The 17,871-nt window shown below is 43.9% G+C and overlaps 1 protein-coding gene across 10 annotated transcripts in view; it reads right to left on the reverse strand.

The window, feature by feature from the left end:
• The window catches only part of si:ch73-287m6.1 (RIMS-binding protein 2), a 61,199-nt gene that overhangs the window by 6,244 nt on the left and 37,084 nt on the right, over positions 1-17,871 (reverse strand). For 6 of the 10 annotated variants that reach the window (XM_029125296.2, XM_029125293.2, XM_034297123.1 and 3 more), the window contains exons 3-16: positions 16,922-17,026; positions 15,717-15,767; positions 12,204-12,408; positions 11,119-11,270; positions 10,685-10,764; positions 9,951-10,060; positions 6,669-7,484; positions 6,472-6,495; positions 5,197-5,348; positions 3,568-4,338; positions 2,276-2,428; positions 1,989-2,135; positions 1,758-1,863; positions 1,203-1,334 (exon numbers count right to left, since the gene is read on the reverse strand). In XM_029125296.2, the coding sequence (XP_028981129.1) occupies positions 1,203-1,334; positions 1,758-1,863; positions 1,989-2,135; positions 2,276-2,428; positions 3,568-4,338; positions 5,197-5,348; positions 6,472-6,495; positions 6,669-7,484; positions 9,951-10,060; positions 10,685-10,764; positions 11,119-11,270; positions 12,204-12,408; positions 15,717-15,767; positions 16,922-17,023 (3,001 nt within the window). In that variant the 5' untranslated portion in view covers positions 17,024-17,026. Of the gene's footprint in view, positions 1-1,202; positions 1,335-1,757; positions 1,864-1,988; positions 2,136-2,275; positions 2,429-3,567; positions 4,339-5,196; positions 5,349-6,471; positions 6,496-6,668; positions 7,485-9,950; positions 10,061-10,684; positions 10,765-11,118; positions 11,271-12,203; positions 12,409-15,716; positions 15,768-16,916; positions 17,027-17,871 lie in introns of those variants that run through there. The other 4 variants (XM_029125299.2, XM_029125297.2, XM_029125300.2 and 1 more) reach the window with 3 other exon arrangements.

Here is a 17,871-nt window from a genome sequence, read left to right on the forward strand (position 1 = left end):
AATGCGGATCCACCAGGATGCACAGATCTACTAGATCCATAGTGGTAACGGGTCAGAGTCTATAGCAATGTCATGTGACTCTGGTAGTAAGTTACACTGATTCAACTGTTGGTTTTATAGCGTATGGCTATTCAGTAACACTAATAGTGAATAATGTTATGCAGGTTATTTTCAAGGATTGAATGAAGGAAGAGGCGTATACAGACGGGTGCATGGCACGTTTAAAAGCCATTAACAAGCCAGAGTGCCAAACCATTTAGGTGACCATGCAATTCTACATTGATTGAGCTTGCCTCATCAAACCAAAAATTCACTTTGTAGCATCGAATTCGGTCGTTAATCCATCAATTGGTCCAATTATTAGTACTGAGACAATGGCAAACAGTGACCTCCATTTGACATGATTTTAAGGAATGATCTGGTTTTATAGAATTACCTTATCTACAAACTTTACAGTTACACATAGATGGTGACTGAAGAGCAAGCCAGACAATATAGTTTTACACCAACATGAGAAACGGAGACACTATGACTCATAGTCACACACGCACGCGCACACACACGCACGCACACACACACACACATACACACACACACAAACAAAAACATCAACTACAAGACACTGAGTTAGGCATGCATACTACTGAACTCTGAGGTATTAATCTAACTACTGCATCAGGCACCTCTAAAGTACACTGGTCCAAAGAAAACTCTCTGTCCTTCAGTTGACCAAAATAACTATAATAATATCAGGCCAACTGCAATAAATAAGTCTCTCTACGTAAGATGTATTAGGATATTTTTTCTGTCATTAAATCTCACTTTTTCTTTCAGGACAGCGATGATACATCATCCTCCAACAACCCTGACATCTCCCTCCCAGCCATGCAAGTAACCCCAGTAAAGGTGGTTTGGGTGTGGTTAGATTCAGAGGTGGAGGGGTTTAGCAGGCATCCGATGGAGTTCAGTGCAAAGGGAGGGATGTGGAGAAGCATTCTCTGAGCAGCAGTCATTCCAGTCCATGACTGTGGACGGCCATCTTGGGCCCAGGACGGCTCAGCGTGGAGCCGCCATTTTGGTGCAGTGCAGTGGTTCATGCTAGGCGTTCTGAGGCAAATTAGGGCCCTGTTTGGTGTCACTATTGTTCTCTCCACAGGCGCTATTCGCTTTAGAGCGTTTTAGGGAGAAACCGCAGCACGTACCATTATAGTGAGGCTTGGTGCCTGTGGGGCGTCGGCGGGACCACCATGTCCTGTGCCGTGCTACACTGCCATAGTAAACATCCTCCTTGACGGGGGAGAGGTTCCCTTCACTGTTACTCTCTGTGGTTATCTCTACAGGAAACACCAATCAGACGTCGGTGGTTAAAGCCCGCAGGTAACTCATTGGTCGGTTCATTCGGAGGTCTCTTCCCGTCACGACCTTGATAGTGCCAACACGGCGCTGGCCATAAACACAGACATCAATAGCAGTTCTTCACAACTGGAGTATTTATCGAAATTGGATGCGGAAACGTGTGCCCCTAGCTGTCTGGAAGCCTTCTAGTAGCTGATGATACTGTATGGCTAAACTGTCAGCGCTGTAAAGGCGTGAGCATGGTTAGAACACACAGAGGTGATCTGTAGACACAGAAGCTCATGGAGGATTAAAAAAGGAAGCGAAACATCTACTAGGACACAGAGAACGTCTAGGGCACGGAGAACATCAATGAACAAAAACATTACACCTCCTTTCTGGTACTATGTGACCCTACTGACCAATGGAAGGCACCATAAGAGGACGCCTCTGGGGCTGTGAACCGTCACGGGGCGTTCTCCTCCCCGTCTCCCGAATCAGACGACCGCCAGAAGGAGTGTTCCCAATCTGAAAAAGATCGATTGATATTCTCATTGACTTCCGTGCACGTTATTGCTCCAAAAATCGAATTTGAAGTGTGATCAATATTCCAAACCTAAAGCGACAAAGGCTATATCACTGTTTTTTTGCACCTTGAGTGCATTGTGGGAGTTGCGTCGCCTTCCCTCCTCCAGCTGCATCTCAGAGTAGAGCTCCTCCTCATCCTCCTCCATGATATCAGAAAGGTCCGAACCCCTGCTGCTCTCACTGTGGTACTCTTCACTGTGGCTGTAGTGGGCCTGAAAAAACACACAGACGCCGGCCCGTCCACGCAATGCACACACAGAAACACAAACGCACACAGTTGTTAAATCATACCAGGATACACATCCTGAACGTGGATGAAAGCGTGCGTTCTGCTCTTCCTGCTCTGTCTTACCGGCCTGCCCAGCTCGGATCCCCTGAGGAAATCGTCCACTGAGGCCCCCTGTCTCCTGCGACTGTGGTCATAACCATCTTCATCCTCTTCTTCATCAGAGTTCTGTTGGTGAAATGCCTGGCCCTGCTCGTTGTAGATCACTCTTCTCTCCATCTAACACACCCCACATGTATATCATTGCAACGTGAAGGCTCAGTCCAGACAGAAATGTATATGTTTCCACACTATTAGGTTAACAAAAATACATGTCATCTGAAAGGTTTCAAAATATGCTTATATACCCTTTATGTGTAGAAAGTAAATAATCATGACAAACAAGGAAAATCGTTCCTCGTATATGCAAATAACCTAAGAAATACTGAAGAATGCATTTCTCGTGGATAGTAAAGACCAGCCAAATGCAGTTCACAACGGGCACTGTCACACCTCACAATGTTATTTTATAAAGTTAAAATATATCTCACAAGATCAATTAAGTATTAATTTAGTAGGCTAGAATGCCCAACAATTATAATACAAAAGTATAATGTACTGTTAGGCCACCAACAGCATTTATTCCTAATAGGCTACTATGACATTTTACAATGATGCTAAATGAAAGCTTTTCTTTCGGCATGTGAACTGTAAGCGAAACTAAGATTAATAGGAATTGGTTGAAAAAAAAGATGTTTTTGTTTTTAATGCTTCTTTAAAATTCAAACCAATAGTAGCCTATTTGGATCACAAAAGAAGTATGAGACTGAAATACACATTCCCTTAAAGGCCTAATCATCTGATTGTTCATCCTGTAATTGTATTGTTATATAGAAAAGTGAAGCTCAAGCCATTTCTGTGTTAATATGTACTGTATCTGAGCCACTGTCTCTAACAAAACCTACAAGAAAATTAACGCCTGAAACTGACTGAGAATCTTGGTTGGCTTACAGATGCAACATGGTCGACTCGTTTCACAAATAAAACGTGAATAATTAGGTATCAGTTCTGAGAGATTGTTGTAGATTCATGATTTAATAAATATTAGGCTAGGCATGTAACAACATGATAAATGACATAATAACAATTGTAAAGATGTGCTCTGGTAGGCTACCTCAAGAAATAGCATTCGGTCTCAACACAAGACAAAAGACAAGACAAAAGTAAGAAACAATCTAATTTCGGCTCTCAATATGGACTATACATATTCATCAACACAATGTTTTTTTTAAAGACTGTATGGGTCCCTAAATAAAGATAGTATCAGAATAGAGGTGACATATACACACATATGAATACAGAATATATGAATGACTTACTCTGCTACTCTCTGCAGCCACCCTGTGCGCTGCCTCACGGGCGATGGCTTTGGCCATTTGGTCTGGAATTGGGGTCCCCCTTGGCTGGGGTAGGATCCTCTGGGGGGAGGGCGAGCGCCGATTGGCAGAGGGGGGGGCCTCTAGGGTGTGCCCGTGCATGGGGGCTGGAAGAGGCTGGGCGGAGGGCGAGCGGGCCGGGTCCCAGGGCTGGCCGGGGATGCCTCCATGGTGGACCACCTGCTCTTTGGCTTCCAGGTCTCTGGCACTTACTGGTCTCTGGTAGAGCTGGGGGGGTGGGTGGGGCAGCAGGGGGAGGCGGTGCATGGGCTGGGGGATGGAGTGGGGGGGGTGCGGCTGGAGGTGCAGGGGCTGCGGAGGACCACCAGGGTGAAGAGGGCGAGGCTGTGTGTGAGGCTGGCCGACGGGATGAGTGGCCAGCGGTTGGAGGTGTGGTTGAGGGTGAAGAGGCTGGTTAGGGAGGGGTTGTCCATGAGGCAGGGGCGAGGGAGGCTGGGGGTGAGGCGCGGGTAGATGGGGGAACTGAGGTGACTGGAGGTGTAGCGGGGGAGCGTGGGGTTGCGGTGGGTGTGGAAGGGGTGCAGGCAGAGGAAGAGGCACCAGAAGGTTGTTTGGAATGGGGGCAACGTGGGAGTCCTGAGACTCTCCCTGGGCAGACAACGTCCTCACTATGACCTCCCTGGCCTCCAGACACTGGATCCGGTTCAGCTCCACTGTCACATAGTCAGCCAGGGGGAACAGCACCTCCGCTATCTGACACAACACACACACACACACACACACACACAACAAAGTTGACGAACAATTCATTATCTTATTGTAATAGTTTAAACTGCTTTTCCTCTGCATTTGACAGGGTCCAACATAGACGCTGTGTCACATGACAAAGGGAGGATGTCTGGATTTCCTTCAGTTCTCACCAGAAGAGGGAGTAAGAGGGTTTTGTATTGAATCAATCTTCCATATTTGCTGTGCCAATTACTATTTATTTCTATTTTGAAAAATGTTACACAAAAAAAGCCATGACACAGGAAAAAGCATACATCGGACTAGATCGAACTACATTGTGCGGTAAATGCACAGTTTTGTAGAAATTCTGAGCCCTCTCTTTGTTGTGTGACAACAGGTTTAGTTGTATGTGCAAACATTGTGATGATTTGATGATTTGACTCCCTGACTCACTTTCTGTCCTTTAGTCTAGACTCAATCACTCACCCTCTGTCCTTCAGTGCAGACACCCTGACTTACCCTCTGTCCTTTAGTGCAGACACCCTGACTTACCCTCTGTCCTTTAGTGCAGACACCCTGACTTACCCTCTGTCCTTTAGTGCAGACACCCTGACTTACCCTCTGTCCTTTAGTGCAGACACCCTGACTTACCCTCTGTCCTTTAGTGCAGACACCCTGACTTACCCTCTGTCCTTTAGTGCAGACACCCTGACTTACCCTCTGTCCTTTAGTGCAGACACCCTGACTTACCCTCTGTCCTTTAGTGCAGACACCCTGACTTACCCTCTGTCCTTTAGTGCACACACCCTGACTTACCCTCTGTCCTTTAGTGCAGACACCCTGACTTACCCTCTGTCCTTTAGTGCAGACACCTTGACTTACCCTCTGTCCTTTAGTGCAGACAGCATATCCGATAACGTTGGCTCCATTGGAGGTTCCAGTGGGTGAGAGAACAGGGGGCTTCCAGCGCACCTGCAGGACCCCTGGAGCTTGACCACACTGCACCTGCACTTCCTGAGGGGGCATTGGGGGGCCTAGAGGAGGAATGACCGTCAGATACTACCTACACAGGTTTTACACATACAGACTGGGAGGGAGTGCAGGTGACTGGAGCATTCAACAGGAAGTGCTGTTAACTTGCAACAGACTACTGGTTTTTGTTGTGAATTACAGAATTGCACCATGTGTATAATACACAAAGCAATTCCTATTCCCCACATTGAGTGCAAACACCAATGCAATGACAATGTATATTGCATGCGATGTCCGGTCAAAGTTGAGTAGATTATTTTGAGAGTGAATCTGAAATGCATGAAACTTCGGTTTCTTTATTTCTTCATCACTTCAGTTGGATAGTCACACTCTAGACGCATTCAAGAATACCTACAGACTATTGATAACATTTCAAATAATGATCTACGAACCCTAATCCTGATCCTAACTGTAAACCTCCTCTCATCCCTAACCTTACCCCTTTACCCTAAAATGTGTTAAACCAAACCCTATGCTTAAACGTAGAAAGCGTTTGAATTCACTTCTGTTTAATATTATGTTGACAGTGTGAATATCCATAGAGCACAGATATAATTTTGACTATCCAAATAAAGTGTAACCGAAACTTCTTATCTGAATTACATCAAACTATTGAGCTTTGCAATCACATTAAAACAAATAAAGTGTCATGTATCAACAGTATTTCTACAGGCCAATCCATTTGAGATGTATTTGCAGTACTGCCCTGTGTCTTGCCATGTATTGTATGATGAAAAGAGTGGAAGTAGAATGCTGAAAGGAAACAAGGCAACAGTAAACATGTCATCACACACAAATTCAGCACACCCCCAGACATACTGATGTGGTCATTCTAGTGAGGGAAACCTTTGGGGGAAGGGTTACGCCAGCTGCTTTAGTTTGACTCCAAAATGGCACCTTATTCACTATATAGTTCACTTTTATTATTATTTTTAACTGTATAAAGAAGATGGTGCCATTTGGGACGTAACCTTAATATATTATCTATGTAAGGATTGAAATAATGGCTGAGGAAGTTATTCATAAGAGCTTCCTAGGTTTTAAAGTCAGTAGCCCAACATGCCAATCAAAACTACGTCCTACTTCTCTTATAACCACCATAATATAACTGGTCTTCATTCTGACCTGATCTGGAATATGGTCCTGGCCCTGGACAAAACATAACAGAAATACACAGCACAGGTAAGGACATGAGTTATCTACTGTATCTATATTACCTTAATGCTCAATGTCTAACTTTCCATCATACATCACAGATTAATGAAAACAAATATATAATTATGTAGAGAACAGAAAGCAGTTAAGAGCATAGCGGGCCTCACCAGCAGCCTGGGTACAGAACTCCACGGCAGCTTCCTTCTTCTCTCTCTGCTCCATGAGCAGTTGCCATGGCACCTGGTGCGGCCGGGCCACCACCCTCACCTTGTACACCGTCATGGCCTTTAGGTTGACGAAGCGCAGCCTGTACCTCCCTGGCCTCACCGTAGCATGTTCTGCCCCGTCCAGGAACACCGTGTGCCCATAGTTACTGTTGCTGGGCAACCAGGAGAGCTCGGCTGAGTCGCGCAGGATCTCGTCCACGCGCAGACCGTACGGCGCCACCACCACATTGGCCCCCACCATCAGGGTGCAGCGGAGCTCGTCCGACACGCCCCTGTCCGTCACACACTGCACGGACACGCGGTGTGTGTATGTGTCCAGATCCAGCTTCTCCAGCAGACATTTGGTCCTGCCCCCATAGGGCACGCTGGCGCGCACCTCGCCGTCCACCAGGACATCATAGCAGCTGATGTTTCCCCAGCCCAGGGGAACGATTGGGGCCTCCCAGGCCACAATGACGCTACGGGCCAACTGTTTGATCAGGGTGATCTTCCGTGGGTAAGGCACACTGTCATCAGCCAGATCCTCAGGGTCCAGGGGTCCTGTGCCATTGCTGCAGGGGCCCAGAGGGTCCATGGAGCTCAGAAGCCCGTCCTGAGGCAGACCTCCATCCACCCCTACCAGGCTCAGGGTGTTATGGTCCAGAGGGCCCGGGTCTTCCCCTCCATCCCCTGGCTGGATGGATGGTTTCTCCTTGTCTTGTACAAACTCTACAAAGTTGGAGGGGACCAGCCCCCGCTGCCCATCCAGTAGCTCTCCTGGAGCACACAGAGACAGATGTTTCCTTAAAAACCTACAACCCTATATCTTCTGAAAACCTCCATGCAAATCTCATCCCTGAACACATTCCAATTTATTTTATGAAAAAACGAGGAATCCATATGTGATATATGTACAGCATTCATGCATATACAGTGGGGAGAACACTGCCGATTTTGCAGGTTTTGCTACTTACAAAGCATGTAGAGGTCTATAATTTTTATCATAGGTACACTTCAACTGCTAGAGACGGAATCTAAAACAAAAATCCTGAAAATCACATTGTATGATTTTTTTATAATTAATTTAAATTTTATTGCATGACATAAGTATTTGATCACCAACCAGCCAGTAGGAATTCCAGCTATAACAGACCTGTTCGTTTTTCTTTAAGAAGTCCTACTGTTCTCTACTCATTACCTGTATTAACTGCACCTGTTTGAACTTGTTACCTGTCTAAAAGACACCTGTCCACACACTCAATCAAACAGATTCCAACCTATTCACCATGGCCAAGACCAGAGAGCTGTGTAAGGACATCAGGGATAAAATTGTAGACCTGCACAAGACTGGGATGGGCTACAGGACAAGAGGCAATTAGCTTGGTGAGAAGGCAACAACTGCTGGCGCAATTATTGGAAAATGGAAGAAGTTCAAGATGACGGTCAATCTCCCTTGGTCTGGGGCTCCATGCAAGATCTCATCTTGTGGGGCATCAATGATCATGAGGAAGGTGAGGGATCAGCCCAGAACTACACAGCAGGACCTGGTCAATGACCTGAAGAGAGCTGGGACCACAATCTCAAAGAAAACCATTAGTGTCACATTACGCCGTCATGGATTAAAATCCTGCAGCACACGCAAGTTCCCCCTGCTCAAGTCAGCGCATGTCCAAGCCCGTCTGAAGTTTGCCAATGACCATCTGGATGATCCAGAGGAGGAATGAGAGAAGGTCATGTGGTCTGATGAGACAAAAATAGAGCTTTTTGGTCTAAACTCCAGCATGACAATGACCCGAAACGCACAACCAGGGCAACTAAGGAGTGGCTCCATAAGAAGCATCTCAGGGTCCTGGAGTGGCCTAGCCAGTCTCCAGACCTGAACCCAATAGAAAATCTTTGGAGGGAGCTGAAAGTCCGTATTGCCCAGCGACAGCCCCGAAACCTGAAGGATCTGGAGAAGGTCTGTATGGAGGAGTGGACCAAAATCCCTGCTGCAGTGTGTGCAAACCTGGTCAAGAACTACAGGAAACATATGATCTCTGTAATTGCAAACAAAGGTTTCTGTACCAAATATTAAGTTCTGCTTTCCTGATGTATCAAATTAATTAAATTAATTACTTAAAAATCATACAATGTGATTTTCTGGATTTTTGTTTTAGATTCCGTCACTCACAGTTGAAGAGTACCTATGATAAAAAATTACAGACTTCTACATGCTTTCTAAGTGGGAAAACCTGCAAAATAGGCAGTGTATCAAATACTTGTTCTCCCCACTGTATATATAATGTATATAATGTCTAAATGGCAACAATGTATGTAATGATAGATACATAAAGTATATCAATATTCTTTGTTAATATCAAGAGGGTCAGCGGACTGAAGAAGATTTAACTGAATGATTATTCAGTCCGACACGGAACCACCTTCCAGGAGCCCTGATCCGTTTCAACACACAGTTGCCTGATGGTAAACATACTGGTCACACACCGTTGTCTTGGGAGAACATAGGGAACCGATGCCTGGTGTGGTTAACCTCAGCTGAACGTAGATGAAGGATAACAATGCGGCGTGACTCAGTGCCAGTGTGCTCTGTGTGTCTGAGCGCTGTTCTCCCAGGACGCCGTGCTTGGCAGGAAAGGCCCTGTGTTGCCAGTCCCCATGGAAGGACTGTTCTCTCAAAACAGACAGAGTAGCAAGGTCAGGGCAACGATGTCAATAATTTCTCCGGGAGGAACGGCAGGGGACTATTCCCGCAGAGGATGGAACTACGAGTGTGTCAGGAGGCCGAGTGAGCACCAACCTGTTGCTGTCATCAGTACTGCACTTGCTTTTCAAAGACATCCTGACTGTCCTCTCCCTCTCTATCAAATAATTCCAGTCAGTACAGTAGTGAGGCTGTGAGGCCCCGGCTATCCGTCTGTGGGGGAATATGTCTGTGATTAAGCCTCCGACCCGGGGCAACAGCCTGGTCTGAGCGCCAGTAGGACGCTGGCAAATACAAACCTGATCCTCCATACTGCCAGTTAGGCAGGAACCTGGCTAAAGCTTGTCCATCTATACCAACGCATGTAGCAGCTTGTGGTGAATCACCAGAGCTTCTGAAGCCGGCTGACGTTTGGACCAGGTATTCTGGATCGGAGTAGCCGCCGATGAAAAAGCCTTCCTAAGGCTAATGAGCTTAGATGTGATGCGAGCTTCGTTGCTACTGGCGTGAGTGATGAGGTAGCCCTGAATTCCCCCCACCTTCGTAGAAGCCGTCATCATCCATGGTGCCATACACGTACAGGTACTTCCCCGCCACCAGGGGGAGCTCAGCCTCTGGGTGCTCGTTGGGTCCATCATAAGGGTTATAACTACATAACAAGAAAGAGGAGCGGTTTGACTGTGCTGACTACAAGATTTACAACATGGAATAAAAAAAGAAAAGAAAAAAAGAGTGCTTCTGTTGTGCAGGCTGAGGTACTAGGTTATCTGTCCCTGGGATACAGTTGTGCAGGCTGAGGTACTAGGTTATCTGTCCCTGGGACCCAGTCGTGCAGGCTGAGGTACTAGGTTATCTGTCCCTGGGACCCCATTGTGCATGCTGAGGTACTAAGTTATCTGTCCCTGGGACCCAGTTGTGCAGGCTGAGGTACTAGGTTATCTGTCCCTGGGACCCAGTTGTGCAGGCTGAGGTACTAGGTTATCTGTCCCTGGGACCCAGTTGTGCAGGCTGAGGTACTAGGTTATCTGTTCCTGTGACCCAGTTGTGCAGGCTGAGGTACTAGGTTATCTGTTCCTGTGACCCTGTTGTGCAGGCTGAGGTACTAGGTTATCTGTTCCTGTGACCCTGTTGTGCAGGCTGAGGTACTAGGTTATCTGTTCCTGTGACCCTGTTGTGCAGGATGAGGTACTAGGTTCTGTCCCTGTGACCTGAAGAGTTGTCTGAAGTTGTCTGAAGAGTCGTGTAACATACTGAACAGTCTCACCGGTCTTACCTGTAGCGGGCAGTGCAGAGACGGACGGTTCCAGTGTAGCGAGGCTTGGACCTGGGCACGGGCCTGGCCTCTTCTTCCATCTGGAGGAACTCAGGGGCAGAGCAGCAGTCACTGTTGCATGGAAGTACTACAACCCTAACCCATAACCCATTCAAACACTCTGTCCTAGCTCATAATCACAGCCATTCTTAATCATGTCTTTACAGAAGTTATTGATTCACGTTTATACTCCCCAGTCTTACTATCTGACAGTTGTCACTAGAGAGTCATGTCGCTGTCTGGTGGTAAGTCATAGGTTTCATAGCTGTAACTCTGATAAAAGATATAAAGTGCTTGTATACAGCTGTCCCGTGAATACAGCCCATGTCCTGAATAGAGCAGAGATAAAGCACCCTAATTCTACAGAACGAGATGAGATGAGGGGTGGGACCCACCTCTGACGGGGTCACCCGTCGGGGGCTGTTGGGGCGGCTCATTGTCCTGGCGTCGGGGTTAACAGACAGCAGTTCTGACCTATCTCTGTCTGCAATCTGCAGTGGGCGGAGGAACTCGGATATCAGGGGAGTGTTTGCCGAGCTCTCATTGCCTGGAAAACATTGATTTCCACACCAAATAAAGAGCATCTGTCATTCCTTCTGCTCTCATTCATGGCACAGCTATTGATTTCCTGTTCAGGGGAGTACACAGCACACAGTCTTTATGGCCAGGACTTGGCTCTGCTCTTCCAGCCTGACACATCTGCAATGCATTTCGCTGCTGCTTAACACTCCCTAAAGACACAGCTGACAGTAAACAGGACACTGTCACCACAGGGTTCTACCATCTACAAACATACACAAAGCAGGCATGTCATTCTCTTTACATTTTAAAATGTTGAACATAAAAGTTATTGGGGGTTAGATTTGATTTATTTTACTACCAGATCACAGAAGTACTGTAGCATTATCCCTACAGGAATGAGAAGATCTGGAGTGCAGTATTCTAATCTATGGTATCCGCATTGTTGATTCAGATGTGTGTTCTCAGGTGGAAGGTTACAGTGTACGTGGTATTAGAATACTAATAAAGTGACTCTCATTAGCAGATGGCATTTTTTCATTTACAAAGTGGTCCAAACATGCCATGTAGCCTACCACTGATGGACTGAAGAGGGAAGTAAAACCTTACTCAGATTCAAACCAGTTAATCTGCCAATTTTCCCTATGTGACTTCCTATCCATCTACCACACTTCCACCTCAAACATGTAGGCTTCTAGGAAAGTTCACTGTTGTGAGAACTAGAATGAATTACTGTCTTCTGTTCGGAATTAATGAACTATATGACTGACAGAACATCTGCACGTGGAGCAAAAACAACGGTCTTCAAATACGCTAAACAGAACTGCCCACTTTGATGAGATGCACAGTGACCTAAATGTCAGATACGATACAAGTACTTTGACTCTAGGCACCTTTATGCTTTATGTCAATCTTCTAACCCCTGACTTTTCCCACAGAGGGCAGGGTTGGGACCTATTACCTTTTCCTGCCTGGGCTGCCAGTCCGTTGAAGATTTTGGAGACTTTGTTTTCCGGGGAAATGGGAATATGGTGTTTATAAAAAGGCTCAGTGCTGAGGGTGTCCACAGTATCAGCCTCCAGATGGAAATCCTCCAGGTCCTTGGACAGCTGGCCAAACTGTTCAGTCTTTGACCTGCATTTCTGCTCCAGGTCTTGAACCTTGACCTTCCATGCACAAGGACGTATAATATAAAGAGGCAGAGAGAAAGAAAGACAAATAATTAATAGAAGGAACCTGTGTTCCAGTGTAGCAAATCTTCAGAATTGGACACAGACTATTGCAAAGCATTGCTTGTTTAATTGTTATCAAATCAAATGGATTGACTAATTGACTAATTCATGTCTTATTAAATCTTGTGCTGCAGATAAAAAGCTGAACCAATGACAACATGTGATGCCAGAAGTGTCACTTCTAGCTTTAAATGTAAAACACTGGCCGTTGAGTAATTAAAGTATAAGAGAGAACAGGCACTGGAAAACTGCTATACTAAAAATGCCAAGCAATGCAGATTTAATACATTATCTAAGCAACTCTGAGAAAAATATTCGAGCCTTGAGTTAACAAGCATTGTTTTTTTGTTTTGTAACTACAAGCCTCAAACATTTTGCTTGCTGCGTATGAGACAAGACAGGCCACAGGTACAATGGGTTCCAACCAGCGATATAATTAGATGCTTCAGTCAGATCTCCCGTTTGCAAGATAGGCTGAGATATAGTAACTGAGGATGAATTTAGAACCACTGAATTTATAAGCAAAGAAACATAATGTGCTTTGATGTTCCATAGTCTAGTATTTGTCTCGATGTCATGCATTCTCTCTACTGAACGGCCCGGGTTACACACGGAGTCCTTTATATGGTGCCTTTTGGTCCCAACCTTGGTTGGGATTACAGAGGATGCAAGGCAAGAGGATCTGTGGTATGAAGCAGTACCTGCTCTATTCATCTGATATCATTCATTCTATTTCAACATCAGTGTACATGTGTGATTGCCTGATGACCATAATATAGGCACTAATGTGATTTAAATCTATTTACAGTAGGTTGCCTTTAGAAAGTATTCAAACCTGGGACTTATTCCACCCTTTTTTGCATTACAATGTGGTATTAAAGTGGATCAATCATTTTCTTGTCAACAACCTACAGGAATGTATCTTAGCAAAGAATGATTATCTTTCAAAACAAATTTGAAATTCCTTAAGCAGCTCTTATTATTATTAAGTAATAATTTGCACACTTGGATTTTATTTTTGTTTTATTTTTTAAGATCTGTAAAGTTGTTTGTTTATCATCACTAAACAGCCCTTTTCAAGTTGCCATAGAGAATTTAAGTCAAAACTGTAACTAGGCCATTACATTTTCAATGTCCTCTTGGAAATATACAATACTGTACTACTATATGACTATTTTATCTTGATAAATTCCCTAGTCCTTTCTTATGAAAAGCATACCAAATACATGATTAAGCCACCACATTTGAAAATATGAAGTGGTACTCAGTGTTTCCCAGACACAACGCTTTGGATTCAGAACCAATAGTGAATCTCACCACTTTCTTTGGAGCATTACTTATTATAAACTAGATGAATGTTTAAAAAAAACTTTATATTATTTTCAAGCTCTTTCCTTTTGACTCAGTTCGGTAAGTATTGTGGGATGTCGATCTACAGTATTCTCAGTTGTCTCCTATCACAGCCTATAAACCCTTAACTGTTTTACTATTAGTGTCATGGTGAAATCCCTGAACTGATTCCTTACTCTCTGTAAACTGGGTTGGGAACCCCTGATTTTAGTGTTAGCTTTTTTGATGCCCTTTGCGAGGCATTTGAAAACCTCCCTGTTTTATGGTAAAATATGTGCATGAAAGCTTGACTATGGAAGCTTAGAGATAATTGTTTGCGTGGTACATAGGGATGGATAGTTAAAAATAATTATATATATATATATATATATATATATATATATATATATATATATATTCACTATTACTGCACAAATTAAGGCAACCAGTTATTTGACATGAACTGAATCAAGGTCGCTATAACATAGAATGAAAACATTTCTGCTTTTCAAAATGTCCTTTGAAACTCCACTGACATTATTGTGTATTTTATGAAGACTAGGGAAACAATACTTTTGGCTATAACACAACACAAACACTGTAAATGGTGTAGAATATCATGGAGATTGTGAACACTGGGGTCTAGATAGTTCAGGTAAACATAAATACCTGCATTATGTCCAAATGTTTCTGTTCGAACCAAAAAGGCACAGAATGACATTGAACAAATATGAAAGAAAAGCAAAACCCAAATCAAACTGTAACACCACATGAGATCAATGCTTAAACAATACAGTAAATCATGCAAAATCATATAAATCGTTGAGAAACAAGAAACATTACAAAACAGGTATGACCAGTCCCATTATGGGGAAGAAGATGGAATGTGAACATTCTAAGAAAAGAACACATAAAACCACAACCAAGACAACCAGTTGTTGAAAAACTTAAATGTTGGGCACAAACATTAAGCATGTTAACTAGTTAGCCTTAGTACATTCTCCACTCTTGGTTACTAGCTGCACCAACTAGTTAGCCTTAGTACCCTCTCCACTCTTGGTTACTAGCTTCACCAGCTAGTGAGCCTTAGTACCTTCTCCACTCTTGGTTACTAGCTTCACCAACTAGTGAGCCTTAGTACCTTCTCCACTCTTGGTAACTAGCTTCACCAACTAGTGAGCCTTAGTACCTTCTCCACTCTTGGTAACTAGCTTCACCAACTAGTGAGCTTTAGTACCTTCTCCACTCTTTGGTTACTAGCTTCACCAACTAGTGAGCCTTAGTAACTTCTCCACTCTTTGGGTACTAGCTTCACCTACTAGTTAGCCTTAGTACCCTCTCCACTCTTGGTTACTACCTTCACCAACTAGTTAGCCTTAATACCCTCTCCACTCTTGGTTAATAGCTTCACCAACTAGTTAGCCTTAGTAGCCTCTCCACTCTTGGTAACTACCTTCACCACAGTAATGGCACACTTTAGTTCCCTGTAAACAGTGGCTGTCCTAATGCAACTCCTTTCCTCTTTACTGTAGATATTTGATCATCTGGATGGTCGCTCTCCAAACCTGCGTAGATTATTCTATAAAAGAGGTTTCTCTGAAGCCATTAATACAACGTCTGGGATGAAAGCCGCCGAGCCGAGCCTGCCCTGAACTGTGAATGTGTTGAGTGTTCTCAGTCATAATGGAGAGAGTTATGGGCCGGCTGGGTTTTCGCTGACACAACTCTCCATGTGTTACAGACTCATGGTCTGGGAGGAATCAGACAAACTGCATACCTCCAGCTTTTCTTTGAAAAGCAATATGAATTTCATGAATGAGATTATGTCTTTGACACACAGTTTATTGCACATACACAAACAAAAGCATTTTTTAAAACGTCAGACGAAGCCATCCTCTTTGAAGTTCCCATACCTCTAACAGGTGAACCGCTCCCTCATGCTCTTTCCTAGCTTCTGCCTGAGCCTGGAGAAGACAAAGAAAGACAATCAAGTCGGTATATAGTTCAAGCTGAAACTGAGATCCATCAGAAAATCCTAATGAAGATAAACCGTTTCATCCAGATTTTATCAATTAATCTATAGGGACAAAAGGCTGTTCAATCCTAAACTTAACCCCCAAAAAACTAATCTTAACTCTAAACCCCAACCACTAAAACTAACCTCAATTGCAAATTATGACCTTCACCTAACCCCTAACCTAAAGACAGCCTTTTCCCCCAAGGAGTCACATTTTTCTTAGACTCCTGGGGGGAATGTACACAAACACACACAAATATGTTGGGATCACTATACTTGTAAAGTCTAAACATTTTTATTACTATAAAAATGCCAAAACCCTAACAAAAAACCTTTAACTTGCAAAAACTCTGAAGCTAACCCTCTAATTCTTACCCCATCTGAAACCAATACCTTAAACCTAACCCATAAACAGCTTTTACATTTTTTTTCTTGCTTCACTCTGCTAATGGGCATTTGTGGTCCCTACCATGTTAGTAAAAAGGTAAACACACCCACACAAACACACACTGGTAATACTATAATAGACCAACAATTCGTAACCATTAAAACATTTTCCCTAACCTTAATCCCAAAATTGCTAATCACAACCGAACTTCTAACAATAAACTTGCCCATTAAGGTTGAACCCTAACTCGAAAGCCTATAATAGCCTTTTTTTTGTTTTTGAGGACCAGTTAAATCGGTTTAGGCAGCATCTCTGAGGCATGTAATCTGTGCTGTATTTGCTGTGGGCTCTAATTGGTGAGTGTGTCTGTCATAGTTTCTCTTTTAATAGAACACATACACCCGGAGACTCACATAGCTCTCTAGGGGCTCAGATTACTCCTATCCATTGACAGACATAAACAAAATCACCAGAGACTACACATTTGTATCACCACCCCCTCACATTTCATGTCTATTCAGGCCTATGGGGTTATCTTCTCTTTTTCATGGGCAATGATGAGTGTGTTTATTGGAAAACATTGCTCAATAATTGGACAGAATTAATCCCTTTAATCAATGCACACATTAAATCATTTACCACGGTTAACATGATACATTGTCTTGTGAAACTTGTGGCTGGAGGTAAGGTGGGGTGTTATGGACCTACAGTACCCTCTGCAGAAGGTGAATCTCCTGCTGTTTGGTGCTGAGGACAGCCAGGGCCTGCTCATGCTCCTCTTCCAAATGCTGCCTCCTCTCTGCAGCCTCTCGCATATGCTGGGAAGAACAGGTCACAACGTAGTGAATGCATTATAATATTCTGGGGAGGACAGGTCACTACACTATAAAAGCAGTACATGGCAATATGCTGGAAAGAACAGCTCAAACACTGAATATATGGTACTATGCTGGGAAGAACAGGTCACAGATCTATCAGTGCATGGTAATAGGCTAGGGAAAACATGTCACAACACTGTGAATGCATGGTAATATGTTGGGGAGAACATGTCACAATACTGAACACATGGTAATTTACTGGGAAGAACATGTCACATGGTAATGCTGGAATGAAGAGTAAAGGGTATTAACAAGAATGACTTGTACTGTTTAAAGGGTATGACTTGTACAGTTGTTTATATATTTGTTTTAACGGTATGCAATATCTAGTCAAACACAATTATTCCTGTGACCACACATTCACCTATAAAAAAAAACTAATTTACTCACACCCAAATCAGAATCATTATGACTATATCCAGAGTTAGAAGAAGCTGCCACCATTAGGAGTTGGAGTTAGGAACATAAGGTGTTTCTTGGAGCTTTAAAGCATAAAGCAGCTTATAAGCTCTGACATTCATATTTTTCGCTCTGGAAGAGGAAAAGCCTCTTTCCCAACTGAGTTGCTCGGAGGTGGCCAGAACAGGCACTGCTTTGCATAATCACAACTCTTAAGCTCTAATAAGGACTCATGATAATCCAGTAACTGAGGAACTGTCACTTGGTTCACACTATCAGACACGGCTGTGGTCATTCACAAGCTCCAAATTTAACTTTCTTGTTAAGCTGCCTTCAAACATAGCCATCAGTTAGCCTGCAGCTAAATTATCCTCTTAATGAATCAG

Source organism: Esox lucius, chromosome 14, assembly GCF_011004845.1.
Source record: "Esox lucius isolate fEsoLuc1 chromosome 14, fEsoLuc1.pri, whole genome shotgun sequence".
Classification (NCBI taxonomy): domain Eukaryota; kingdom Metazoa; phylum Chordata; class Actinopteri; order Esociformes; family Esocidae; genus Esox; species Esox lucius.